Source organism: Mesoplodon mirus (assembly GCF_964341445.2).
Source record: "Mesoplodon mirus genome assembly, chromosome: 15".
NCBI lineage: Eukaryota > Metazoa > Chordata > Mammalia > Artiodactyla > Ziphiidae > Mesoplodon > Mesoplodon mirus.
In genome coordinates, this window is record NC_138991.1 from 49,417,504 (window position 1) to 49,444,141 (window position 26,638).

At 42.4% G+C, this 26,638-nt stretch overlaps 1 protein-coding gene across 1 annotated transcript in view; it reads left to right on the forward strand.

Moving 5' to 3' along the window:
- DNAH3 (dynein axonemal heavy chain 3) overlaps positions 1 to 26,638 on the forward strand; it is a 170,133-nt gene that overhangs the window by 36,754 nt on the left and 106,741 nt on the right. Inside the window, 11 exon segments of the mRNA XM_082644527.1 lie at positions 3,913 to 4,066; positions 4,853 to 4,997; positions 7,413 to 7,624; positions 11,921 to 12,012; positions 16,456 to 16,570; positions 19,786 to 19,902; positions 20,845 to 20,910; positions 20,914 to 21,024; positions 21,698 to 21,834; positions 24,217 to 24,415; positions 26,226 to 26,318. Coding sequence (XP_082500653.1) covers positions 3,913 to 4,066; positions 4,853 to 4,997; positions 7,413 to 7,624; positions 11,921 to 12,012; positions 16,456 to 16,570; positions 19,786 to 19,902; positions 20,845 to 20,910; positions 20,914 to 21,024; positions 21,698 to 21,834; positions 24,217 to 24,415; positions 26,226 to 26,318 — 1,441 coding nt within the window.

The following is a 26,638-nucleotide window of genomic DNA, read 5'->3' on the forward strand; positions in this document are numbered from 1 at the left end:
AGTGCCTTGCAAATAGCAGGTGCTTACTCTTTTGATGAATGAATGAATGAGTGAATGAATGAGACTTTTTTCCAGTAAGGATATTCTCTAATACCTACCAGAGTCTAAAATCAGAGATTATTACAAAACAAAACAAAACAAAAATCTGAGAAGAAGCAGGCTGTCTCTCATAGCACTTATGTTCTCTATCTCTGAATCCTTAAGACTTTGGTAAAAAACAATCAGGGGAAGGAGAGGGTGGCAGTGGCCACCTTGCCCAGTTTCCTCTTGGGCTCCTGTCTCCATTCCTCTTCTCTGAGGATACAGAGAACAAAAGGGGCATGGGAGATGGAAGATAAAGCAGATAAATACTGAAGCTCTATGAAGGAAAAGAACAGGGTAACAGAGCACACTGATTGCATTCAATGGGCAAGCCAGGGAAAGGCTCATGTAAATAAGACTTGAAGGATGAGAAGGATCCCATCAAGGGAAGATGTGGGGAGGGAGAGAGTAGAAGGGGGTCCTGTCCAGGCATCGAGCATAGCGTGAGCAATGGCTCCACCACGGGAATACCTTTGCCTAAGAAGGAGAGTAGCTATAAAAGGAGGCTGAAGAGTTAGGGGAGCACGTCCTTGAAGTTGTGGTAATGAGTTTGGGTTCCTTATTAAGTATGGTAGAAAGTCACTGATGGTTTTTAATCTGGGGACCAAAATGATCTAATTAATTTTTTTCTTTTTGTGGTTTGTTTACTTGAATCAGAATTCAAAAATGTCTACAGCATTGCAATTCGTTGACATGTCTCTTAGATTTCTTTTTATCTGTAGGTCCCCCCTCCATCTCCTTTGTTTTTTTCCTTGTAATTTATTTATTGAAGAAACCAAGTCTTTTGTCCCCAGATCTAGACTTTCCTGATTGTACCTCTGTGGTGTCATTTAATATGTTCCTCTGTCCTCTGTATTTCCTATAAAATTTTAATAACTGATTTAAATCCTGTTACTAATCTTTGTCCCTGATCTCCTGTGCTAATAGGTAGCAAAGAAAATTTAAGTTTGTCTGTGGGCAAGAGTACTGCATGCAAATATGAGGAAAAAATTTGTTATAAAGCAAAAAAAAAAAAAAAAAAAAGTCAGCCAACAGATCAAGATATTTCTGTAAATTTTCATTTGGATATAATGGTGATGAAAAATAAAATCTGAAAAGAGATAATCAAATTAAAAAAAATATATGAGGAAAAAGAAAACGGAGTCAGCCATATTAATATCAGATAGAGTCAAAGTCAAGGCAAAAACGTTAGTGATTCAAACATGGTTACTTAGGTGGGTGAAATAATGTTAAAGCAGTCATCAACCCTTTTATATCAAATAATCAATCAATTAAAAATAAATGAAGTGAAACTTGAATAAGGAGATAATGGAAGTAAATAATTAAGAACCTTAATTTGTTGGATATGTATCAAACCTTCTACTCTACAATGGAAAAAACTATTCTTAAACGTCCTTAGGGGACTTCCCTGGTGGCGCAGTGGTTAAGAATCTGCCTGCCAATGCAGGAACACGGGTTCGATCCCTGGTCCGGGGATATCCCACATGCTGTGGAACAACTAAGCCCGTGCACCATAGCTACTGAGCCTGCGCTCTAGAGCCCGCAAGCCGCAACTACTGAGCCCGCGTGCCACAACTACTGAAGCCCGCATGCCTAGAACCCGTGCTTTGCAACAAGAGGAGCCACTGCAATGAGAAGCCTGCACACTGCAACGAAGAGTAGCCCCTGCTTGCCGCAGCTAGAGAAAGCCCGCATGCGGCAACGAAGACCCAACACAGCCAAAAATAAATAAATAAATAAATTTATTTTAAAAAATGTCCTTAGAACATTTACAAAACTGACCATATTTTAGGAACCTGTCCCCAAGAAAAAATATTTAAAGAAGCAGAAATGATATTCGCCATACTCTGTTATAATAGTGTGTATTAGTTATCTATTTCTGCATGACAAATCATTCTGAAAAATAGCAACTTAAAACAACAAACATTCATTATCTCACAGTTTCTGTGGGTCAGAAATCTAGGTGCAGCTTAGAGTATACCTCTGGCTCAAGGTCTCTTACGAAGTTGCAGTCAGAATGTCAGCCAAGGCTGCAGTCTCATCTTAGGGCTCAACTGGGTGAGGATCTACATCCAGGCTCACACACATGATTGTTAGTAGGATTCAGCTCCTCATAAGCTGTTGGCCAGAAACTTCCCTCTATTCCTTGCTATATGGACCTCGCCATAGAGTAGCTCGTAACATGGCAGCTGGCTTCCTTCAGAGAGAGAGAGGGAGAGAGACAGAGAGAGACAGAGAGAAAGTCACAGTCTTTTTGTAACCTAATCTTGGGAGTAACATCCCATCACTTTTGCCATATTCTTTGTTAGAAGTGAGTTACTAGGTCTAGCCCAACTCCAAAGGAGACAGCTACAGAAGGATATGAAGTACCAGGGGGTGTGGCTCTTTGGGGACCTTACCAGAGGCTGCTTACCACACAGTGCAATTAGAAATAAAACCCAAATCAAACCATTGAAAATTAACTCTCTTAAATTACTTTTAAGAAAAAAAAGAAAATCAAAACTGCCATAACAGAATTAAGTGTTCTTAAGATAATAGCCAAATTTATGGTATGTTACTATAGCTGTTCTGAATGGCAAATCCCCTTACTCATTCAATGGGTATTGATTGTTTTATGCCAGACACTCTTCTAAGTGCTGGAGATACAAAAAGGCATTAAGGAGATTAAAACTGCATTGATAGAGTTTAAATTCTGGTGAATGAGACTAAACATTTTTATAGTGATTATTATGTACCAGGCTTAATTCTGAGCATTTTGTATATGTTAGCTTATTAAATACTAATGTAGGTACTTTATCCATCCCTGTTTTCTTTAGCTGAGGCATACAGAGGTTAAAGGACTTGACCAAGGTCACATAGCTACTGTGTTGCAATCTTGAACCTAACCTATCCAGCTCTAGAACCTGACTTAACACTGTGTTAATCTACCTCATTAGGAAAAGGGAGAAGTAAATTTGAGAACTGCTTTGTTGATAATATGGATGAAGTAGATAAATCTCTGGAAAAGTCTTCCCTGATCACTCTAGCTAAAGTAGCCCTTCACTTGCATCCACTAGGCACTCTGCCCTGTTCTATTTTCTTCAGAACATTTATCACTATCAGAAATATTTCGGGCTTCCCTGGTGGCGTGGTGGTTGGGAGTCCGCCTGCTGATGCAGGGGACGCGGGTTCATGCCCCGGTCTGGGAAGATCCCACATGCCGCGGAGCGGCTGGGCCCGTGAGCCATGGCCGCTGAGCCTGCGCGTCCGGAGCCTGTGCTCCGCAACGGGAGAGGCCAAAACAGTGAGAGGCCCGCGTACCGCAAAAAAAAAAAGAAATATTTCACTTTTATCTATGTATGGATTTATCCATCCATCCATCTGTCCATCCATTCATCCATTCATTCATCCATTCATATATGTTTACTGTCTGGGTTTCCCCAAACTAAAATACAAGCTCCATGAGGGTAGGGAGCTTCATAGTGTACTTCACAAATATATTCCTGATGCCTAGAGCAGTTCTTGATATTAGGCACTTAATAATAAATACCTAATGGATAAATGAATAATATGTATATACATAAATTTTATACATGTATATATTGTATAGCATATGTATTATATATTTTTGATATATATTTACCTATATGAGAAACATCTGGAAATATTTAACCACGATCGGTTCAAAGCAGCTGTCTCTGGGAGGTGGGATTACAAATTATATATAATAACATATATTTATAAGTTTTACATATATTGTATCAGAAGATCAAATTCTCCCCAGGCTTGAATTGGGTGAGCAATGCTGATAAATGGAAAGTCCAAGTGTGATTGGGCTGTCTTTACTTTCAGATGCTCAGAATTTGAGGCAAAACTTGAGGGCTACAATAAGGAACTGGAAGGTTTTAGGAAACGTGAAGTGATGACTACAGAAGGAATGAAGAGCAATGTTGAAAAGCTTAATGAGCTTTCAAAGAATCTAGATCAAGCACTGGTGGAATTTGAGGTTTGGGGTCTTGGGATGGGGACTTATGACTGTACTGCTCTGTTGGTTCTGGCCCTTGGTTTTGTGTTTTCCTAACATCACCTGTCAGGTGGATAGTATTAGTTGATTGACCAGTTCTTTCATTGGTGCTTTCGACTACCTTTTTCCACACCCCTACATTATACCAGCTTTTTTGTTAGTCACTGAGTACACAAAGAAGAATTATAATGGAATAATTGCTTATGTGTATTGAGCATGTATTATGTGCACAATGTGCAAAGGACTTCATATGTGATATATCACTTAATATCCATAATAAACCTTTGTGGTAGGTACTGTATCTTCATTTATCCCTATTTAAAATGGGAGAACTAAGTCTTGGAGAAGCTAAGTAACTTGCCCTGAAGTTCACTAGTAAGTTCTTTAATCATTAAAGTTCTTACATTTGAGGCAATTCAGCACAAGAAGGCAACATTGTGTTAACAGTTTCATATGTACTTTAACTAAAGTACATATGAAAATTGGGAAAATGGGGATATGGATATGATACAGTTGGAGGCAAGGTGATGGAGCAAGTGGCAAATTATCATAAAGTTTCCCCCAGCTAGATCTCAGCTGCCATGGCCCTCAGAGGTAGCACAGGGACATTCTTGCTTGAGTTCATGCCTTATTTTTCTGTCTTACTCTCCAGATGAACACGCATCTTCCTCAGCTTGGTTTTCAAAGCCCTGGGGAACTTGCCATGGTGGCTTCTAGGGTTCAGGAGAACCACCTACCCAATAAATAGCATCCCCTTTTGCCCTGCAGTTGATCAATAAGGAGGAGGAGCTGTTGGAAAAGGAGGAGAGTACCTTCCCTCTTCTACAAAGTGTGATGACCAACAAAGTGCCTTACGAGCAGCTGTGCGTGACAGCCTACGAGTTTAGCATCAAGTCGGAGGAATGGATGAATGGTATACAGCATTTTCACTCTGCTGGGTCAGGATGGCGATGGGGTAGCAGATTCAACCCAGCCAGTTCTGAAATAAGATTGGGACCTCAGATTCTGGCTGGACTTTTTATCATATTCTCATACTCTGGATTAAGGCAACCATAGTTAAATTTTTCTGATGTGATAATGATGGAAGGTGGGGATCAAAGCGCCACATCTATTGCCAGGGTAAAATAGAATAGGCAGCCACCCACAGCCATGGGTTGGGTAGTGACTCAGAGAGGCAGGTGGTGGGAGAATAAGATGGCAGTTCCCCTATGCAAGAAAGGCCAGAGTGCCATAGGTATCTGTAAACTACCTCTTTTACTATAGATCCTGGACATTAGAGAGAGATTGAGGTGGTAGAGTCAACAGGACTTAATGATTGATCTGATACGGGGCAGGGAGCAGTGAGGGAGAGGAAAGCACCTAGGGTGAATTCCAGGTTATTAGCTCAGGCAGTCTGGTGGATAATGCCATCACTGAATAAGAGAAATGACAGATTTGTTGGGAAAAAAACATCAGGTTCAATACACTGAGTTAGGTGTCTGCAAACATCCAAATGGGAATATTAATTAGCAGTTCAGTATATCAGTCTGGATTGAAGTTATAGTGGGGGTGGGATTTATATTAGGGAATAATTGATATGTAAGAGTACAATTAAAAACCATCAATGACATCACCTGGGTAGAGTATTTAGGAGCAGAGGACAAAATCTGAGACCTCCGGGGTTGAGCCTTTAGCTTATGTCCAGTGCTTCCATATTTTTTAAAATTAATTTATTTATTTTTGGCTGCATTGGGTCTTCGTTGTTCCGCATGGGCTTTTCTCTAGTTGCGGCGAGCAGGGGCTACTCTTTGATGCAGTGCATGGGCTTCTTATTGCGGTGGCTTCTCTTGTTGCGGAGCACGGGCTCTCGGCACGCGGGCTTCAGTAGTTGTGGCACACAGGCTCAGTAGTTGTGGCTCGCGGGCTCTAGAGTGCAGGCTCAGCAGTTATGGTGCACAGGCTTAGTTGTTCCACAGCATGTGGAATCTCCCCGGATCAGGGCTCAAACCCATGTCCCCTGCATTTGCAGGTGGATTCTTAACTACTGCGCCACGAAGGAAGTCCCGAGCTTTGATATTATAAGAACAACTGTGATGAACATCTTTGTTGCCAATTTTCAGTATACAATAATGATCATTTTCTTAGGATAAATTACCAAAAGTGAAACGGCTAGATCAAAGGGATGTAATAAAAATTATTAGGATTTTGGAAAATGCTTTTGTTATTGGTATTGCCTTACAGAAAAGTTACATGTTTTAATTTATTATTCTTCTAGCAGTATTTGAGGGCCCATTCCTCATACCCTCAACAAACTTGGGAAGTAATAGCTTTAAGAACTATTTTTGCTCATTTGATGTTTAAAGTGGTATTTTCTTTTTCACAACTTTTAAGTATGCTTTTTCATTATTAAAAAGCATTCTTGGGACTTCCCTGGCGGTCCAGTGGTTAAGAGTCTGCACTTCCCCTGCAGGGGGCGGGGCACGGGTTCCATCCCTGGCTGGAGAACTAAGATCCTGCATGCCGTGCAGCCAAAAAAAAAAAATTGGTCAGATGAATTCCTTACTTTATAAAAGGCTATTCATTTGCTCTCCCACTTTTTCTCTATTACTAAACCACCTTATTTAAATAATTTTCCGTTTTGAATAATTTTTTTTTTTTTTTTTTGCTGTACGCGGGCCTCTCACTGTTGTGGCTTCTCCCATTGCGGAGCACAGGCTCCGGACACGCAGGCTCAGCAGCCATGGCTCACGGGCCCAGCCTCTCCGCGGCATGTGGGATCTTCCCGGACCGGGGCACGAACCCGTGTCCCCTGCATCGGCAGGCAGACTCTCAACAACTGCGCCACCAGGAAAGCCCCAAGATAATCTATTTTTAAATAATTTCAAACTTACATAAAAGCTGTCAGAACTGTACAGTTAACTCCTGTGTCCCTATTCATCCACATTCCCCAGTTGTTAATATTTCACAGCATTTGTGAAGCACCTTTTGATACTTCTATAATATAGCATCTATAACTTATACTAACAATTGATTCCCTAACTACTCTTGCATTGTATGCCAGGCAATATGTTAGCCACTTTACTTATATCATGTAGTTTTTACAGTCACCCTCCAAGATATCCAGTATTACCCCTGTGTCACAGGTGAGACTGCTGAGGCTTAGAAAAGTTCAGTCAGTATCCCCAAGGCTTCACTGGCTAAGTAGAGGTTTCAGACCCAACTCTAAAGCCTGTGCTTGTTCCACTATCCATACCATCGACACAATTCTAAATTCAGGGAATTAAAGGTATATGTGACTAACACTACTTGGTGATCTGACCTTTCCCTCACCCCATCTTTTCTATTTCAGGACCCCTCTTTTTACTGAATGCTGAGGAAATCGCAGAGAAAATAGGGAATATGTGGAGGACGATATACAAATTGACCAAGACCTTATCTGACGTGCCTGCATCCAGGCGCTTAGCAGAGAATGTGAAAATAAAGATTGATAAATTCAAGCAGCACATCCCTATCCTCAGCATTTCCTGCAACCCAGGAGTGAAAGACGGGCACTGGCAGCAGGCCCCTGTCACTGCCCTCCCCCAGCCAGCCCAGCCCAGCCCAGCCCAGCCCTGGTCCTGGTAGCCCTTTGGAAGGCAGAAACCATTAATGGGTCAAGCTTCTTCTTTCTAAAAGGAGAATCTACTTGAGGCCAAGGGAGTAGTAAAGGGGGTGATAGCCTTTTGAAGGAAGGGAATAACTTCCTGCCTCTCCACATAAACAGGCTGATCCTTTTCTTTGGGGACCCCATTGTTGGTGGTTGAGTATTGTTCCAGCCAGTGACCACAAAGCCTCTCCTAATCTGCTTTCCTAAGCAAATGGCTGTTCAGCATCCTAAAAGGTGATTAGGGTGTTGAATTACAATGGGAGGGGCCTGGTTTTGTTCCTTAACCTAGGCTACACAAAAGAGAAAGTCACATTTATCCCTGGGGGCTCCTAACAATGCCAGATGATTCCTACTTCAGCTTCCTCAACCAGCAGGCTATGTTCAGAAGTAACTTTGCACTCTTTTTTCAGCCCTTTGAGTCTGTAAATGAGAATAATAAATATTCTCCCTGAAAATGATGGGATTTTTATAAGCAACCAAATGTGAGGGTGATAAATGTAGTATGATACTAAACAGAAGAAAGAAAACTCACTGTGTTTCTAAAATAACGGTCACATTCAAGAGCTAGCAATGGCCTTGAAACATCTTCTACCAGGGAATTGCTCTGTGTGGAGGTGAAGAAAAGACTGGCTCTCCATAGGCAAATTGCTCTCTGACAGGGCCTGAAATTCTCTCTCCGGGAACCATGCACAAGACTGAGAACATTGTCTCTAGAAGGACTCAGTCTGAGAGCATAACCATTAGGAGTATTTTGATCTCCCTGGGACAACAGAGATCTTGGTACACGAGAGATTCAAGATTTTTCTGTAGAGAGGAGCTGCTATCAGTTTCCCAGAAAGCCTTGAAATTTGCTTAAAGACTTAAGCAAAGATGTAAAGAAGTCAGAGCAAAGGTCATCTGGTAGACTTTGGGTCTTGAGCTGCCCCAGCAGAGGGATCTGCACAGCGGCAGCTGCCCTCACTTGGTACTCATAGGGTGCCTCTCCCTGCGGATCTAGCCTGACTAGAGCTTTGACCATTTAGAGAGTTAGGTAGACAGGTGCCCTCCAGCAGTGCTAGGTCTCTCCATGAGATGACATTATAGAAAGTGCCCTCATCAATGGCATTTAAACAGTGCTCTAGGGGTGCTCAGAAAGCCATCCCCTCCATCTGGTGCTCCCCCTGTGATGATAGTATTCTCACACATGGGCACTTTAAAAATCCCAAGCATTCCTAGACATTAATAATTCTCATTTATAGGCCACTTAGTTGGACAGATTGGGGAAAAAAAATTCCTGGAATTAAAATAATAATAACAATAATAGCTAAAGTGTATTGAGTACCAACTTTGTACTGGGTGCTGTTATATACTTTATGTGGATTCTCTCATTTCATCCTCCCAACAACCCTTTGAAGTAGGGACAATAAATTGTCACGTGGCCAGTGAGGGGTGGGGAAGAGAATTGGAATCTAGGTGTTTTTGACTCAGCCTTGATGTGTGAAAAGGGGGCAAGAAATATCAGGTCAGAGAGAGGGAGTGGACAGTAGGGGGCCGTGAGCTATAGATAAGAATGGAATGTGCTATATTCCACTTACTATAGGCAAGAGGTAAGGTGGCTCCTGAGTAAAGAGCACCTACAGTGGAACCTCAATGGGCTAAACAGTTGAAGATAAGCTCAGAAAGGACAAAGGCCACAAGGTACCCTCAGGGTTGCCCCCACTCAGAGCCCATTTCTGCCTGTACTGTAGGTCACACAACAAGCCCGCCCAGTGACAGCCCCAGGCTTGGGGAAGCCTTCTCAGTTCTAATGCCTAACTCAGGAGATCCTTGTGCACAGATTTGGCTCTGGCAGGGGGGCTCTGTAGGCTAAACCACCTGTAGCTCTCAAGACTACAAAATGGATCTTCTGGGGCCATGAGGTGGTTGTGTTGAGATTTCTGACCATTTCCCAGAACTTAAGCAGGAAAGGCTAGTCTCCGTATTTGAGACATAGACTTTACTGCTACTGTGGTGTAAAACAAGATGGAACAAGGTAACACTGTACTGATATGTACCAAAGCTGGCCTCTAGGACACTGCTGCCCAGTGGAAATATACTATAAACATATGTATAATTTTCAAGTTTCTAGTAGCCACATTTTTTAAAGTATAAGCAAGGTGAAATAAACTGTATGAATAGATTTAACCAAACATATCTAAATCACTATCAGTTCAATAAGTAATCAATATAAAAATGTTAATGTGATCTTTTACATTACAGTTTTCATCCTAAGTCTTTGAAATATGGTGTGCTTTTACCTACAGCACATTTTGATATGGACTAGTTGCATTTCAAGTTCTCAATAGCTACAAGGGGCTAGTGGCTACATATTGGACAGCCTAACCTCAGTTTCTTAGAATTAGACCAGATGCCTGTTAACCTCTATAATTAACAAAAGCAATTTTAAAAATAAAACTACAGATCTCTGAGTCCTTCCATAGGCCAAGTATTTACTATGTCAGTGCTTTACACAGTTATGTCATTTAATCCTAGAGATAGTGTGTTTTTCTAAGCCATACTTGCAGGTATTAGAGAATAAATGAGAGCCCTGGGCCACCAGGAATAATTGTGAAGTTTATGCTCTAGGGAATGCTATTTTTGTGCACTACAGTGGGAATTGTACTTTCTACAGTTATGCAGTATATAATCTGCACAATTATACATAGAAGACCTGCAGGAAACACTAGCATATGATGGATGAGAGCTTTGGAGTCAGAATCAGATACAAGTCCCAATTCTGCATTGCAATTCTGCAATGGCTGTTATGGTCTATTAGCTAGATGATCATAAACTTAATTTCTTTGTCTCAGTTTCCTTGTATATCAAATGGGAGTAATGGGAGTAATAATATACCAGTACCTTCCTCACCATGTTGGGAGAATGAAATAAGTACATAAAGCTCTTAAAACCAGCCTACCTCATAATAAGCCCTCAATAAATGTTAATTACTTTTATTATTTCCATTACCTCAGTGGTCCTCCAGGGGACCTCAGAACCCAGATTGGAATCTGTTTGAATTAGCTGGTTCACTCATGCTTTCACTCCACAAGTGCTTATTGATGCCTACTGCATATCAGGCCCCAGGGACACAGGGCCGAATAAGACAGAACATGATGTGACTTTCATGTCTCCTCCTGCTCTTTAGTCCTGCTGGAGCTGGACAGAGACAAAACTGGGCAGTAGGTGAGGTTTTTTACAGAGCCTCATTCCCGTTAACCCCTGTGCTCTTCTTGAGCACACATAACCCTCGTACTGCCCACATCTCTCAGTCCCTGAGAAAAATGTTCAAAGCCATCAGAGACTTCATCAAAGAACTTTCACAGGGATATTTTCACTTAAAAGATAAGGTTGGGGGCCTCCCTGGTGGCGCAGTGGTTGAGAGTCCGCCTGCCGATGCAGGGGATGCGGGTTCGTGCCCCGGTCTGGGAGGATCCCATATGCCGCGGAGCGGCTGGGCCCGTGAGCCATGGCCGCTGGGCCTGCGCGTCCGGAGCCTGTGCTCCGCAACGGGAGAGGCCACAGCAGTGAGAGGCCCGCATACCACAAAAAAAAAAAAAAAAAAAAAAAGATAAGGTTGGGGTAATATTTACACCAAAGGAATGGGCACAGGTGCTAACATTTCCAAAAAGTTAGCACACTGGGTTGGAAAGGAAGATTTTGGTGGGGGAGTCCTTCCTCCTTCCCAATATCCTCGGATCACAGGATTTCGGAATCCGCCTGTCCCATTTACTCATGACTTCCTCCTTTCATTCAGCAAATGCTTACAGCAGCTTCTGTCATGGATCAGGTTTTGCAATCAGCCCTGGGAGCACAAAAACAAACCAGACCTGGTTGTGAGCCTGTAAGGTGCCCACAAGTTTGCATTATGCCAATTCCTGGTGGGAGAACAACCCCCAGCAAACCAGACGCAATGCAGGGTGGGCCCTAGGCCACCGCCCAAAACCTTAGACCTGCGCTGTCCAATTCAGTAGCCACTAGCTACACGTAGCTATTTAAATATAAATTAAGTAAAATTAAATAAAATTTGAAAATCAGTTCCTCAGTCACACTAGCCACCTTTCCAGTGCTCAACAGCTGAATGTGACTGGTGGCTCCTGCACAAGACAGCACAGATATAGAACATTTCAGTCATCACAGAAGGTCTACTGGACAACACTACCTTGGACAATACACACTTGTTTTTCTCTTTGCAGATTAGTGAGATTGTCGGCTATGAAATAAAGCCCACTGGAACGACTTGTCTCTCAAATATGCTGGAATTTGGATTTGGCAAATTCATTGAAAAGTAAGTCTTCTCCCTTCAGAAAGTGTTTTCGTCAAAGTATCTATAAATTTTCACAGTTGTATAACTGAATGGCCTCATAGCAGGCTGCTTTTCTCATTCTGGTTTAGGGTAACCTCTACTTCAGCTGACTAGCTGCTGGTGAAGCTTTCATTTCCAGCTGCAGAGTTGATGTCAGATTATGACTAGAAAATTGAGTCAGAGATTTTATTTCAAAAAGAAATTTTTTTAAATAGTTCTCTGAACCTGAGCTGCAAGCCCAGCTCTCAGTGACTTTGGGCAAAACCATTTCACCTTTCTGGGCCTCAGTTTCTTCCTCTTTAAACAAACAACAGCAACAAACAGGAGTGGCTCTCTGAGCTCTAAAATTTCATGAAATATGGTCAAATGAGAGATCTCTTCACTTGCTTTCTCTCCTCCAAATGCCCCTGGAGTTCATATGTGAGAATTTGAACTATTTGATCTACTGTTTTTAGGACCAGAGATTCAGGACCCTGTTTGTTTTTCCATACTTCCTTCAGGGTGATGCATAGGGAGATGTATTGCTAAGACTAGAGACCCTGTTAGGCAACTGGGTTTGTTTCTCACTCAACACGTGAGGTTCTCAGACTGTGATCCCAGACCAGAGGCATCAGCATCACCTGAGAACTTGTTAGAAATGCACATTCTCAGGCCCTACCCCAATCTGCTGAATCAGAAATTTGGGGAATTGAAAGCTGAAATCTGGGTTTAAACAAATCCTCCATATCAGCGCTGTTCAGTGCAGGAGCCACTAGCCACATGTGGCTACTCAGCCTTTGAAATGTAGCTATTCTGAACTTGATGTGCTGAATGTGTAAACTATAGGCTGGATTTCAAAGACTTATTAAGGAGGGAGAAAAAGCAAAATATCTAATTATTTTAAATATTGATTGTATGTTGAAATGATAATATTTTGGATTTATTGAGTTAAATAAAATAGTTTCTTTTTACTTGTGTTAAATTGGCTACCAGAAACTTTGAAATGACATATGTGGCTCAGGTTATATTTCGAACAGACAGCACTGCTCTAGGTGATAGTGATGCCTGCTAGAGTTTGAAAGCCCTTCCTTTATACTGGGGCAAAGCAAGCACCTAAGCTAAGGTCCTTCCAGGCCCCCAAATCTGTCTGCCACCTGAATACTCTGATGACCCCCAATACCACCACTACTGTCCCTCTTTAAGGAGCAGGTCTACAGACACAGGCTTTTATTTTATTTTTAAAAATTTTTATTGGAGTATAGCTGATTTACAATGTTGTGTTACTTTCTGCTGTACAGCAAAGTGAATCAGTTATACATATACATGTATCCATACTTTTTTAGATTCTGCATAGGCCATTACAGAATATTGAGTAGAGTTCCTGTGCTATACAGTAGGTCCTTATTAGTTATCTATTTTCTATATAGTAGTGTGTATATGTCAATCCCAATCTCCCAATTTATCCCTTCTCCCCTTTCCCCTCTGGTAGCCATAAGGTTGTTTTCTACATCTGTGACTCTATTTCTGTTTTCTTAGTAAGTTCATTTGTACCATTTTTTAAAATTCCACATATAAGTGATATCATACAAGACACATGCATTTTTACCAGATTTATGCTATTTTATTAAAGGGCCTCAATTTCCCCAATAAGATGTTCCCAAGAAATACCAACTCTAGAACACTTATGCCGCACTGAGCATTTTATATGAATTAACCAACTTATCCATCACAACACCCTAATATTCTAGCAATTTTATTCACATTTTACAGATGAGGAAATAATTTGATTAGAGAGATTAAGCAAATATCCAGAGGTCACAAGAACCAAGACCCAAGCCCAGGCTAGCTAACTTCAGAGCATTAACCATTACCCTTTACTGCCTGAAAAGATAAACCCATCAAAGGAGACAGAGACTGAGCATATACACAGCACACTGCCATGCTTCATGCCAATGTGCTCAGCTGTGACAGATCTAGTGGTGTTTCCTTGGCCAAGTTGTTTACCTCTATGTGCCCGGTCTCCTTATCTGTAAAATGGAAATAATAATAGTAGCTAGGTGATTGGAGTTATTGTGAGGATTATGAGATAAGGCATGTAAGCTGAACTGATTTAACGTCTAAGTTCTCAGCTACTACCTGTTAGTGAAGTGTGATGTTCCTTGTATCCCACTATCCCATAGTTAAGGCAGTTTTATCACAGCCCACAGTTAGTGAGCATCTTGAGGACATTTGGATAAGGTCAACTCGATATACTTCATGGACTCCCAACCTCATTAATTCCTCCCCTGTGCAATTATTTGCATAATTATAAGTCATAAGGCACATTACAAGCATTTTATCTTATTTACTTATACCAACAATGCTTCATATGAGCAGATGGGGACTGAAAGCCTGTCAAGTGACTTGGTCATGGCCACACCGCCAGCCTATTTGTCTCATACTCATCTGGATTGGCACCTGCCTTTATTATTCTCTATATGCACGCTCATTTTGGTTGTCTCCCAAGAAAGCCACATTTAGAATGAAGACCATGCTGCTGAGGTGTTGATCAGTCATTGTCTGGCATTATCCGTGCCTCTTCTACCTCCCTACATGAGGCTAGATGAGGGTTTTCAGCTCTATTTAGTTGAGCTGTTTGGCTGACCACAGGTGAGCAATATTCTTTTGCTCCTCTGACAAAGAGAGAGGAGAAGGCACATAGTAGGGGAGGAAGAAACACCAGATTAGGAGTCAGAGGAACTGGTTCTCCCCAGCTGTGTGTGTAGCTTTGGACATGTCACTTGCTTCCTCTGGGCTTCAGTTTCCTGACGTGAATGTAAAGACCAGATGGTCAAGGATACAATGAAAGACAGTGCTGAGAAAGAATAATCCCTCCTTTTCCCTCCAAAACCTTTGCTTCCCAATTTTTTAGCCACGCCTGCATTTAGTACCCAGCTCTCCTGTGGAAACAAGAAGAAAGGAATTTATCTTCCCCTTCTCTCCCTCCCTCCCCCTTTCTATAGAACAGAGGGACTGTAGATGGATGGGCCCAGTGCATCAGGAAGATAGCAGGTGTTTTTTTTTTTTTTTTTTTTTTTTGCGGTATGCGGGCCTCTCACTGTTGTGGCCTCTCCCGTTGCGGAGCACAGGCTCCGGATGCGCAGGCCCAGCGGCCATGGCTCACGGGCCCAGCCGCTCCGCGGCATATGGGATCCTCCCAGACCGGGGCACGAACCTGTATCCCCTGCATCGGCAGGCGGACTCTCAACCACTGCGCCACCAGGGAGGCCCTAGCAGGTGTTTTTTTAAGAGGTAGGGACAGGGAGTGGGAAAAAAGCCATCATATAAATTAACAGAAAGTCTAAGACCTGAATAAGAAGTCAATAATAATTCTGAAGTAAATAGGAATAATAAGGAGTAAATGAAAATGGAAAAAGGAAGTCTTGTTTTCATGGCCTTAGAACAGTTGTTCTCAACTGGGGGTATCCACCCCCAGGGGACACCTGGCAACATCTGGAGACATTTTTGGGTTGTTTTTTTTTTGCGGTACACAGACCTCTCACTGTTGTGGCCTCTCCCGTTGCGGAGCACAGGCTCCGGACGCGCAGGCTCAGAGGCCTCGGCTCACGGGCCCGGCCACTCCGCGGCATGCGGGATCCTCCCAGACCGGGGCACGAACCCGCGTCCCCTGCATTGGCAGGCGGACGCTCAACCACCGCGCCACCAGGGAAGCCCTGGAGACATTTTTGGTTGGCACAACTGGCAAGAGGTGGGGACTGGGGGAGTCAGCTCCTGGCATCTAGTGGATTGAGGCCAAGGATGCTGCTAAGCCTCCTGCAGTGCACAGGACAGCTCCTCGCACCAAAGAATTATCCCACCTGTATTAGTTTTCTAGGGCTGCTATAACAAATACCATAGGCTTAAGCAACAGAAATTTATTTTCTCACAACTCTGGAGGTTGGAAGTCCAAGGTCAAGGTTTTCAGGGGGTTGATTTCTTCTGAGGCCTCTCTCCTTTTCTTTCAGATAGCTGCCTTCTCCCTGTGTCCTCACATGGTCTTCCCTCTGTGCGTATCTGTGTCTTAATCTCCTCTTCTTATAAGGACACCAGTTATGTTGGATTAGGACCCACCCTAATGATGTCATTTTAACTTAACTACCTCTTTAAAGACCCTGTGTCCAAATAGGGTACCTCACATTCTCAGGTACTGCTGGTTAGGACTTCAACATATGATTTTTGGAGGGATACAATTCAGCACATAACACAGCCCCAAAAGCCACTAGTGCCAAGTGTAAAGAAACCCTGCAAAACACTGGAGCTAGCTGGTAAATATTAGAGTAGGATGGTAAACATTTTAGTAAAATTAAAGCCTTTTTAAATTTCTCTAATGGCTGAGCTGAAATTCCTCCTTTGATGTGTTTTGAGGCCTCCTCCGTTGATGTTACTGTCGCTGTGTTCTCTCTTTAGACTGGAACCCATTGGTGCAGCTGCCAGTAAGGAATACTCTCTGGAGAAAAACTTGGAGAAAATGAAGTTAGACTGGGTTAACATGACGTTCAGCTTCGTGAAGTACAGGGACACCGTGAGTCTCAGTCCAGCTGTTCAGCCCCCTGAGAGCAGCCCATTTATTATGTAGTAAATTACAGAAGGGATTCATTTCAGAACTGCAACAGAGCTCAAAGAAGAAGGATCTCTAACTAATCTGTTTTAAAATTTTTTATTGAGATATAATTGACATATAACATTGTGTAAGTTTACCGTGTACAGTGTGTTGATGTAATACTTTTACGTATTGCAGTATGATTACCACCCTAGCTAACACCTCTATCACCTCACATAATTATCCTTCCTTTTTTGTGGTAGGATAATTAAGGTCGAGTCTCTTAGCAGCATTGGAGTTTTTAATCCAGTATTGTTGTCTATAATCACTATGCCGTTGCATCAGATTGTTTCCTCCTGTCCGCCTTCCTGTGCCAGTCAGCCTTCCTCCCAGACACCATGGAGGGATGCATTTTCAAGTGAGAAAAGCCTTTTGATTCAGAGCAACAAGATTTCTGTTGAAAAAGAGCTGAGCAAGCCTCCTGAATTAGCATCTCCCTGGGAGGGCACCCCAGGTCCCTTAAAAGTATATCTGAGGTAGACAGTACTTAGCACTTCTCCAGTGTTATTATATTAAGTGCAGAAATCACCTGAGAATCTTTCTAAAGTGCAGGTTCTGAGTCAGCAGGTTTCGGCTGGGGCCTGAGGTTCTGCAGTTCCAACAAGCTCCCAGATAATACTGAAGCTGTGGTCTCTGGACCATATTTTGAAGAGCAAAGCTGTAGACTTTCTTGTCACTGACACTTGTAGAAAACATATAAGTTCACAGAGTGCCTGTGGAGGTGCATAAACCTGAAGGGTTTGCTCAGCCATCTCCGGGGTCTGGCTTGCTCTTGGGATGGGCCATGGGTAGGACTTGCTGCTTGGGTGAGCTGTACATCATGGAAGCAACAGGCAGAAACTCACATACTGCAGGCCGTCAGCTCTTAAACCAGTGCATTTCAACCCTGGTACATTTCTGGTCACTCAGTTCCAATGTGTGTGTGTTTGGGGTAGGTGGCTGGAGTTCCCACACTACCACACAATTCTCTGACACCAGCTGGGTGCCTTCCAACTCCACTCAACTCTGACACTATCTACCTGGAGACAGCATCAGATCCCACAAGGTAAGGGCTCAGTCCTACAAGACTGCGAACCCCCTCACCCCCCTTCAGATGCCAGTCTCAAGCCCAGGGTATCACCTGTGCTTCTGACCGACCAGCTATAGATTGGAGGTCCCAAGGACACCCTCCTTGGGCCCAATTAATTTGTTAGAACTCAGAGAAACAGTTTACTTACTAGATCACTGGGTTGTTATAAAAGGATATAGGACCCAGGAACAGCCAGATGGAATGCCTATGGGGAAGTGGTGTGAGCTTCCATGCTCTCTCTGAGCATGCCACTCTCCCCAGATCTCTACATGTTCACCAACTCAGAAGCTCTCTGGACCCTCTCCTTTTGTGTGTTTTTTTTTAATTTAATTTTTTTAACATCTTTATTGGAGTATAATTGCTTTACAATGGTGTGTTAGTTTCTGCTGTATAATAAAGTGAATCAGTTATACATATACATATGTTCCCATATCTCTTCCTCCTTTTGTGTTTTTATAGAGGCTTCATTACTTTGGCATAGTTGATTAAATCATTGGCCGCTGGTGACTGAACTCAGTCTCTATCCCTTTTCCCCTCCCAGGAGGTCAGGATGGTAGAACTAAAAGTTCCAACGCTCTAATCCCAGGGTTGGCTCTCCTGGCAACCAGCCCCCAACCTTTGGTGTGGTCCAAAAAGCCACCTCAATAACAAAACAAAAGATGCCTTTATTACTCTCATCCCTTAGGAAATTCCAAGAGTTTTAGGAGCTGTGCTGGCAACAAAGACCAAAGATACGTTTCTTATTATAAATCACAATATCACTCTGGCCTGAGCATCTGTATTTTTAAGGCACCCCTGGTTTTTCTAAAGTGCAGTGTGGATTGAGAACTAAAACCCTAAAGGCTCCCATACTCCTCCCTCCCCTAGGCTGCATGTTATTCTTTTGTGACTTCTTTTCCTTTTTGTCTTGATGCCTTGATTTCACTTGACTAAGAACTGTAGACAAGCCAGTGGGAGGGAGGAGAACTGGGGGCCTCTCCCAGCAAGACCAGGCGACCGTGTGTCCTAGCAACTTGGTGTCACAGGATCTGATTGGATTAGATACTGCTAGAGGCTGTGGGGCTGAGATGAGGAGTTAAGTCGGGGAACCTGATAACAGCTCAGTTACATCTGGCCAGTCTTCAGAGTTTTTGACTGAAGTAGCCATAGACAAGGGTCAACAGCAAAATGGGAATTGAGGTACCACTTCATTAATAGCTGGACACCCGTCAGTGCAGAGCTGCTGGTAAAAGGTGGATGAGAGAATATGTCCTTGCTCCAAATTAACCACACAGATGTAGGTTTGAAAGAAGTGAAAACAGAGCAAGAAAGACCAGACCTATTACAAAGGGACAGACCCTTATCAGCTTTCTTGCCACGTGGCCCAGGAGGAAAAGTCCATCTACAGGGGCTAACCTTTAAGGCACAGTAACCCTAACTACCAGTAAAATATGACCAAAAAATTATTTAGTCAGAGGTTCCCAAACTTTCTTGGTTCACGGTGCTGTTGGTATCTGAGTACTTTTTAAATGGTTCCCTTCTCTAGTCCAAAAGAAATACTTAACAGCTTTGTTTATGAAGTAATTGGGTTCAAACAACTTAAGTATTTGTGTCCCATCAACTGCACAAAGGTCTGGCAAAAAGTGCATATAAATTAAAAGAAAAACATTTGTATTTTGTTTTAAAATAACCACAGTTATTTGCTGTGAGTTTGCTGCAGTGCCCTGGGGCACAAGGTTTGGGAACCAAAGGTCTAGACCTAACCAGATTAGCAGTTGATTCTACCTGAGGGAGAGCCGGGAAAACAAGTGAACAGAAAAGCAGGAACACAGGGAAGGGGACAGAACTCCTCCTCTTCTAAACAGATGCTAGTTGCAGGTCTAGGCTCGGACCGTATTTGATTTCTGCAAAGGAGGTAAAAAAGTCTTTAAGAATATTTTCAAGGAAGAAAATAGAAAATTCCACCTCCTACAAGACATAGTGTCCCACAAGGGTGGAGATCTGAGCTATGAGGACTTTGAGGATCAGCATGAAAATCTGTGGGGGAGAGGTCTTGCGATTTTGACGGGGTGCTCATTTTTATTCACAGGATACAAGCATCTTGTGTGCAGCTGATGACATTCAACTGCTACTTGATGATCACGTGATAAAGACCCAGACCATGTGTGGCTCTCCATTTGTCAAACCAATAGAAACAGAATGCCGGGTAAGAGGAAATGAGGTTGAATGTTTTGTGATGGCCCGTTAGCTCCGGGTTTCTTGGAGGAGCAAGAAGGGTTTTTTTTGTTTGTTTTGTTTTCTGGCTGTGTGGCATGAGGGATCTTAGTTCCCTGACCAGGGATCCAACCCGTGCCCCCTGCAGTGGAAGAGCGGAGTCTTAACCACCGGACCGCCAGGGAAGTCCCGGAAGAAGGTTTTTAAGTCCAATTAACAAAGAAACTCACTTTCTCTTGATTAGAAAAAAACAACAACAAAAGACTGAAAGCAATAACCATCCAAGTAAGCCTTTATAACAGTCTGCCAGACTGAGCTTTTGCAACAGTCTGCTAAAAGAGAAGATGAGATTATTTGAATGCACCAAACAAAAGTACATATGGAAAGTATCTTATGGGCTGTAGTAATCTAGAATGTAAATTACACAAGGTTTGGCCTCCTTTGCTCTTTGTTTGAGGAAGTGGGATAGGCTAAGGACACAAACTTGAGCCAGACTGCCTGGGTTCAAATTCTGACTCTGCCCCTTATCAGTTGTGTGACCTTGGACAAGTTACTTGAATTAGTTGTATGTCAGTTTCTGCACCTGTGAAGTGAGCTTTGTAATAGTATCTCCCTTATAAATCTGTTGGATTAAATTGGTTTCACATACATAAAGTACTCAGACCATCACTTGTCACAGAGTAAGCCTTATAGATATTACTGTTGTTGTTATTGTTATGATTATTCCACTAGGAAAAGAACTCTATGAGGGCAAGGACTCTTGTTTTTTTCTCTAAGTGCTGTATCCACTTTGCCTAGAAGAGTGACCAGGACATAGTGGGCACTCAATAAGTATTTGTGGAACAAGTGAATGAGTGAATGCATCAATTTGTCGGTGGGTCTGTGGTGCAGAGTGGCATGTTAATGACTCAGATATGAAATGCTAAATTTGCAGAACTGGGAAGAAAAGCTAGTTCGCGTGCAGGAAATTTTGGATGCCTGGTTAAAATGCCAAGCCACCTAGCTATACCTGGAACCAATCTTCAGTTCGGAGGACATCACAGCCCAGATGCCAGAAGAGGGCAGGAAATTTGCCATCATTGATAGTTACTGGAAATCACTCATGTCCCAAGCCGTGAGTTTTTACTACCTAGCACATCTCACCATCAGGAATGTGGGATGCCATACACATGTTCCTCATTGTGCAACGCAGCCATGTCCCTTGAAACCTATTAGTAAACTGGATTTTTGAAAATTCAATATCTTTATAAATTTTTTCTAATTTCAAATGTTATTATTAAAAATTCAAACATGGAAATAGGAAATATAAAAAGTAGAGGCCTTTTGAAATCCCAACTTCGTAGAGGTAACTATTAGCAGTTTGGATAATTTAGCTCTCATTCCTAACGAGGTATAAGATTTTATTTGTTACACGATAATGCAATAAAGCTTTTATAGATTGAGAATAATTTCAGAATTCAGATAATTCTCTGTATTCAGTTACTCAGTTGTTTAACAAATGTTCAAGGGACCAGCGCAGACTAGTATAGAATGTCGTGGTCTGAATTGCACAGTACCAGAAGTTAAAATATAATTGGCTTCATTGGTTTCAGGTGCCCAACCCCAGCCCAGTCAACCATGGCGAGAGGAAGAGGATCATGTTATATGAGCAGTCAACCTTGTGGGATTAGGAGGTGATTAGGGTAGGAGGGTCATTAGTTGATGGGCTGGTCGCACACTCATTACAATAACCAGTCTCAGAATCTGGGAACCCCATGATGATTATCACCTTTTTTTATGGAACCTAGGTAAAAGATACCAGGGTTCTGATGGCAGCAGACCAACCACGGATGGCTGAGAGGCTTCCAGAAGCCAACCTTCTGTTGGAGGACATCCAGAAGGGGCTGAATGATTACTTGGAGAAGAAGAGACTATTCTTCCCCAGGTATCCAGTATCATTCTCTTGCTTGAAGTTACCCTCTTGACCCATATATAGGTAGAATTACATTTTTTCATACTGAGAGTTAGCTTCTACTCATCTATTCCATATTCTTTCTAGGTTTTCCATTACCCAAAAGACAGCTCTCAGGGGTAAGGTGTGTCTTCACGGTCACTATTTAGAGTGAGGTTGAATGGACACCAATGGAACCAGCATGGTCAAATACCCAATTAGAAGGGTATAGTACTCAAGAGCCTGGCCTTTGGAGTTAAACAGACCTCAGTTTGAGTCCTTAGCCACACGTGGCTATCCAGTGCTTGAAATGTGGCTAGCGTAACTTAGAAAGCAAATTTTTAACCTATTTAATATTAATTTTTAAAATGTAAATAGTCACATTTGGCTAATTGCTTCAGTGTTGGACAACACAGGTATAGCACAAATAGTGGAAAGAACCTCGATTTGGAAGCACAAAACTTAGTGAGAGGAGACCTCTGAAATTTGGGCTTCTAGTCCTATACCCACTACAGTTATTCCTAATAAAAATATGAATAATAGCCAACACCCATACAGCATTTACCATATGCTAGGTCACCACTTTAAGTGCTTACACGAATTATCTGATTTAACCCTTAAAATAATCCGATGAGGTTGCTAACATTATTTTTACCCCCATTTTACGAATGAGAAAACAAACAGTAACTTGCCAAAAAACACAAGACTGGTAAAAGAACAAGCTAGAATTCAAATTCAGGTAGTCTGGATAAGGCAGTCAGTTATTTAAATTCTCTGAGCTTCATTTTCTCCCTAAGTTAATTAAACACATACACGAAGTATCTCAATATTTCTTTGTGCATTTTTATGGCATAAAATTAAGCACTCTCAACAAACACTTTGAAACTGTTATTGATAGTCACATATTTTCTATTAATTTTAGCTTGAAAATACAGTGCTAAATAATGATTTTAGTTTTAAATTATACAGATATATTAATTATTACTCTTATGGCCATTGGCCTTATTCATTATCATACATGATGAATCCATAGAGGTCAACTATTTGAATTTCACTTGGAAGTGGGAGAAATTGGCATCCTCATTAGATATTGGTTAGTCAACCAGCCAACAAGTAATTATTGAGCTATTCCTACCCATTCAACGCTGCAGTTATAGTGTATTAATTTGCTTTGCTGCATAACAAGCCACCCCAAAACTTAGAAGCTTAAAACAATAGCTATTTTACTTAGCTCACAATTCTGTGGGTTGGAAAACTGGGCTGAGCTCAGCTGGGTAGTTCTTCTGGTCTCATCAGGGCTCACTCAAGTGACTATAGTCACCTGGCAGTCAGTGGCCTCAGTCACTTGTCTGGTGGTTAGCTTCCTGTTGACCAGGGCAGTGAGGATAATTGGGCCACATGTCTTTTATCCTCCAGAAGGCTAGCCTGGGTTTATTCACATGGTGGTGGTTATAGGGTTCCCAAGAGCAGCAAGAGTGGAAGCTTCAAGGCCTCTTGATGTTTAAGCTTGGAACTAGTACAAATTCATGTTTGCCACAGTCTGTTGGCCAAAGCAGGACACAGACCCAGCCAAGGTGCAAGAGATGTGAAAACAAACTCCGCCTCTTAAAGAGAGAAGGTGCAAATATTGTGGTCTTTTTGTAATCCACCAAATACAGTGAAAACCATCATCATATGAGCCCTCCTTATGAAACTTAAAACCTAGTGGTTACAGTAGAGGTTTGTCCCTTGAACATTTTCTGAAGGTTTGCTGTTGCTTAGGGTATAAGCAAGAGAATGAAGCTATCTTATTACCTCTAATATAAAACATGATAAATCCCTCTGCACATGAAGAGGCTCATTATTAACATGCACTTCTTACTTCCCACCTGTAACATTTTTCTGGAGATAAGGAAAGAAGTCTTTTCTCCTCCTACCCAGCAGTTCTCAACACTGACTGCACATTAGAATCACCTGGAACTTTTAAAAATACAAATTCCCAGACCCAATCCCAGATCAGTTATATTGCAATCTCTGGGAAGTGGAACCTTGGCATTGGAATTTTTTTTATAAGCTCTGCAGATGATTCTAAAGTGCAGCCAAGGTTAAGAACCACTGCTCTATCCAGGTTTCTTTCACCTGGTAGCAACCCCTCTCTCTCAGACATATAAAATCCACACATACCAGCTTTCTTCCTTTCTTTTGCTCTGAGTCAAAACCATCTCCACCCTCTATGCTCTAGATGAAAAATGGTGAAGAGGAGTGGGCCTTAGATAAGACTCTAGAAGTAGCTGGCATTCACGGGAGTGTCATCTACCTGTTGGGGAGTATCACCTTGTTGGAAAAAGAAGCTCTTAGAAGGGATTCCAGTAGCCATCTTCCTTTGCTTTGCAATAGGTTCTTCCTATCAAATGATGAGCTGTTGGAGATCTTGTCAGAGACAAAGGACCCCCTCCGAGTTCAACCACACTTGAAGAAGTGCTTTGAAGGAATTGCCAAGCTGGAGTTTACAGACAGTCTGGAGATTGTGGGCATGATCAGCTCAGAAAAAGAAATCGTTCCATTCAAACAGAAAATCTCCCCAGCTCAAGCCAAAGTAACTCCACTTACCCATTTTTGGTTCTTATCATCATAACAGAGCGAAACAGAGAGAGTCAGATTGTATGTTGGTTAAACATTTGGACTCTGGTTCCAGACTGCCTGGGTGTGGAACACTTAGATTACACAGCTTAATGACGGGGTTACTTTGGGGAACTAATCTTTCTGAGTCCGCTTGCTCATCTCTAGGATGGAGATTATACTGCAATTCACATGGCATCCTAAATCTGTGGAAGGATTTCAACCAAACTTCATGGGGAATCAGATCCAAACAACTAATGCTGTTTAAATCCCCATGAGCAGAGCCCAGTTTAAAGAGATCTGGTCAGATGGGGCAGGTGTTTTTTTTTTTTTTTCTTTTGCAGTACACGGGCCTCTCACTGTTGTGGCCTCTCCCATTGCAGAGCACAGGCTCTGGATGCGCAGGCTCAGCGGCCATGGCTCACGGGCCCAGCCGCTCCGCGGCATGTGTGATCTTCCTGGACCGGGGCACGAACCTGTGTCCCCTGCATTGGCAGGCGGACTCTCAACCACTGCGCCACCAGGGAAGCCCGGGGCAGGTATTTTTAAAGGTCAATAATATTTCATGGAATTAATGCCATTTAACTCAGATTTTTCATACATGTGCCCTTATCAAATGAGTAAAATGTAAGTTACTTCCACTCTTGCTGAACATGACAGCACCCCAGCGTAGAAACAGACAAGCACTCTTGCCTTGCCGTTTTTGCCACCCACACATTTAAGTTGCAACAACCAGGGATCATATACCTTAAAACCAGACACCAGCTAGCTCACAAGCACCTGAGGTCAGCAGGTACAGTTGCCTGAAATTCTAACACTGAATAATATGCTGCACATTCAAATTACCTGTAGAGCTTTAAAAAAATCCAAATGCCCTGCTTGCATCCCATACCAATTAAATCAGAATGTCTGGGAGCGGGAGTCAGGCATCCATAATTTTTAAAGATCTCCAGATGATTCCAGTGCACAGCAAAGTTTGGGGACCACTGGAATAATGCAAGAATTAGAACTGTTCAATTAGAAATGAGTCATTTATTTTATGAACTTGTCGACTAAAAAAAAATGCACAACCTAAACGTTAAGAGTTGTGTTTTGTTCAGCGGACATTCTTAGGACTTCAAGCTGGAGAGGCAGCATCTCAAGTAACCCTGAGAAAACTGCTTGGAGGAGGCAAGGAGGGGAGATACATAGGAGTTTTGCAACAAAGGGCAGGTAGTCTGAACTTCAAAAGATTGTTGTTCATTAAAGAAAACCAGATATCTCAAGGTATTTAGTGCTTTTCTATGGATGGGAAAATGCAAAAGTCTAGGCTCACTGAAATCATTCCTTTGATATGCATGTCAGCTATCTGGGGCCAGTATCCTGTTTTCTCATCCTGAGTTCCCTCAGGGCTCACCAGCTCACTTTGGGAGGTGGTGGCTGCAGTCATTGATAGCTGCAGCATCTTTTGATTACTGATACGGCAGAGGCAACATTTTATTTCTCAACTGAAGTATAAATGGGTCATTTGTCTCCTGAGAGAGACATAAATAACTTTATTTACAGTTGTCTTCCAGAAAATGATATGAAAGAAGTGCATGTTAAAAACTCCCTATTGCCCCTTTTTTGAGACATACACTTAGAATACACTAAATAAGTGTAAAACCAATAGTTAAAGAATACTGACTTGAAGGTGTGCAAACCTTTGGCCTCCCTCCAGCCCTGTCCAGAGAGAAAGCTGGCTTCTGCCCATGGTCCCTCCCTCCAGGCTTGGCTGTCACTGCCTCTCTGTCTGTCTCAACCCACAGGGCATGGTGGAAAGATGGCTCCAGCAGGTGGAACAGATGATACTTGCCAGTATGCGGGAAGTTATTAGACTTGGGATTGAAGCATATGTCCAGGTAAATGAAAATTGGGGTACACATGCCAGGGTGTTGGTACACCAACAAGAACTTTGGGGACAAGGTTAAATGGAAGCCTGTCTTCTGCTAAAACCCACCCCTCTCCTGCTGGGTAACACCTGACCCCTCTGTGCCTCTTTCTCCTTTCCCTGTAAATCCTGGGGCAGTGTATGTATTTCTGAATATAAAACGTTTGCAGTTAGAAGCAGCTGACACTAGCATAGCCTGTGAGCCAGAACCCTTTGTTTGCTGTGGGGCAGTCCTTTCTGTGAAAATAATTGATGGCAAGCGGTTTATTTAGAGCCCCTCCCCAATTAAAC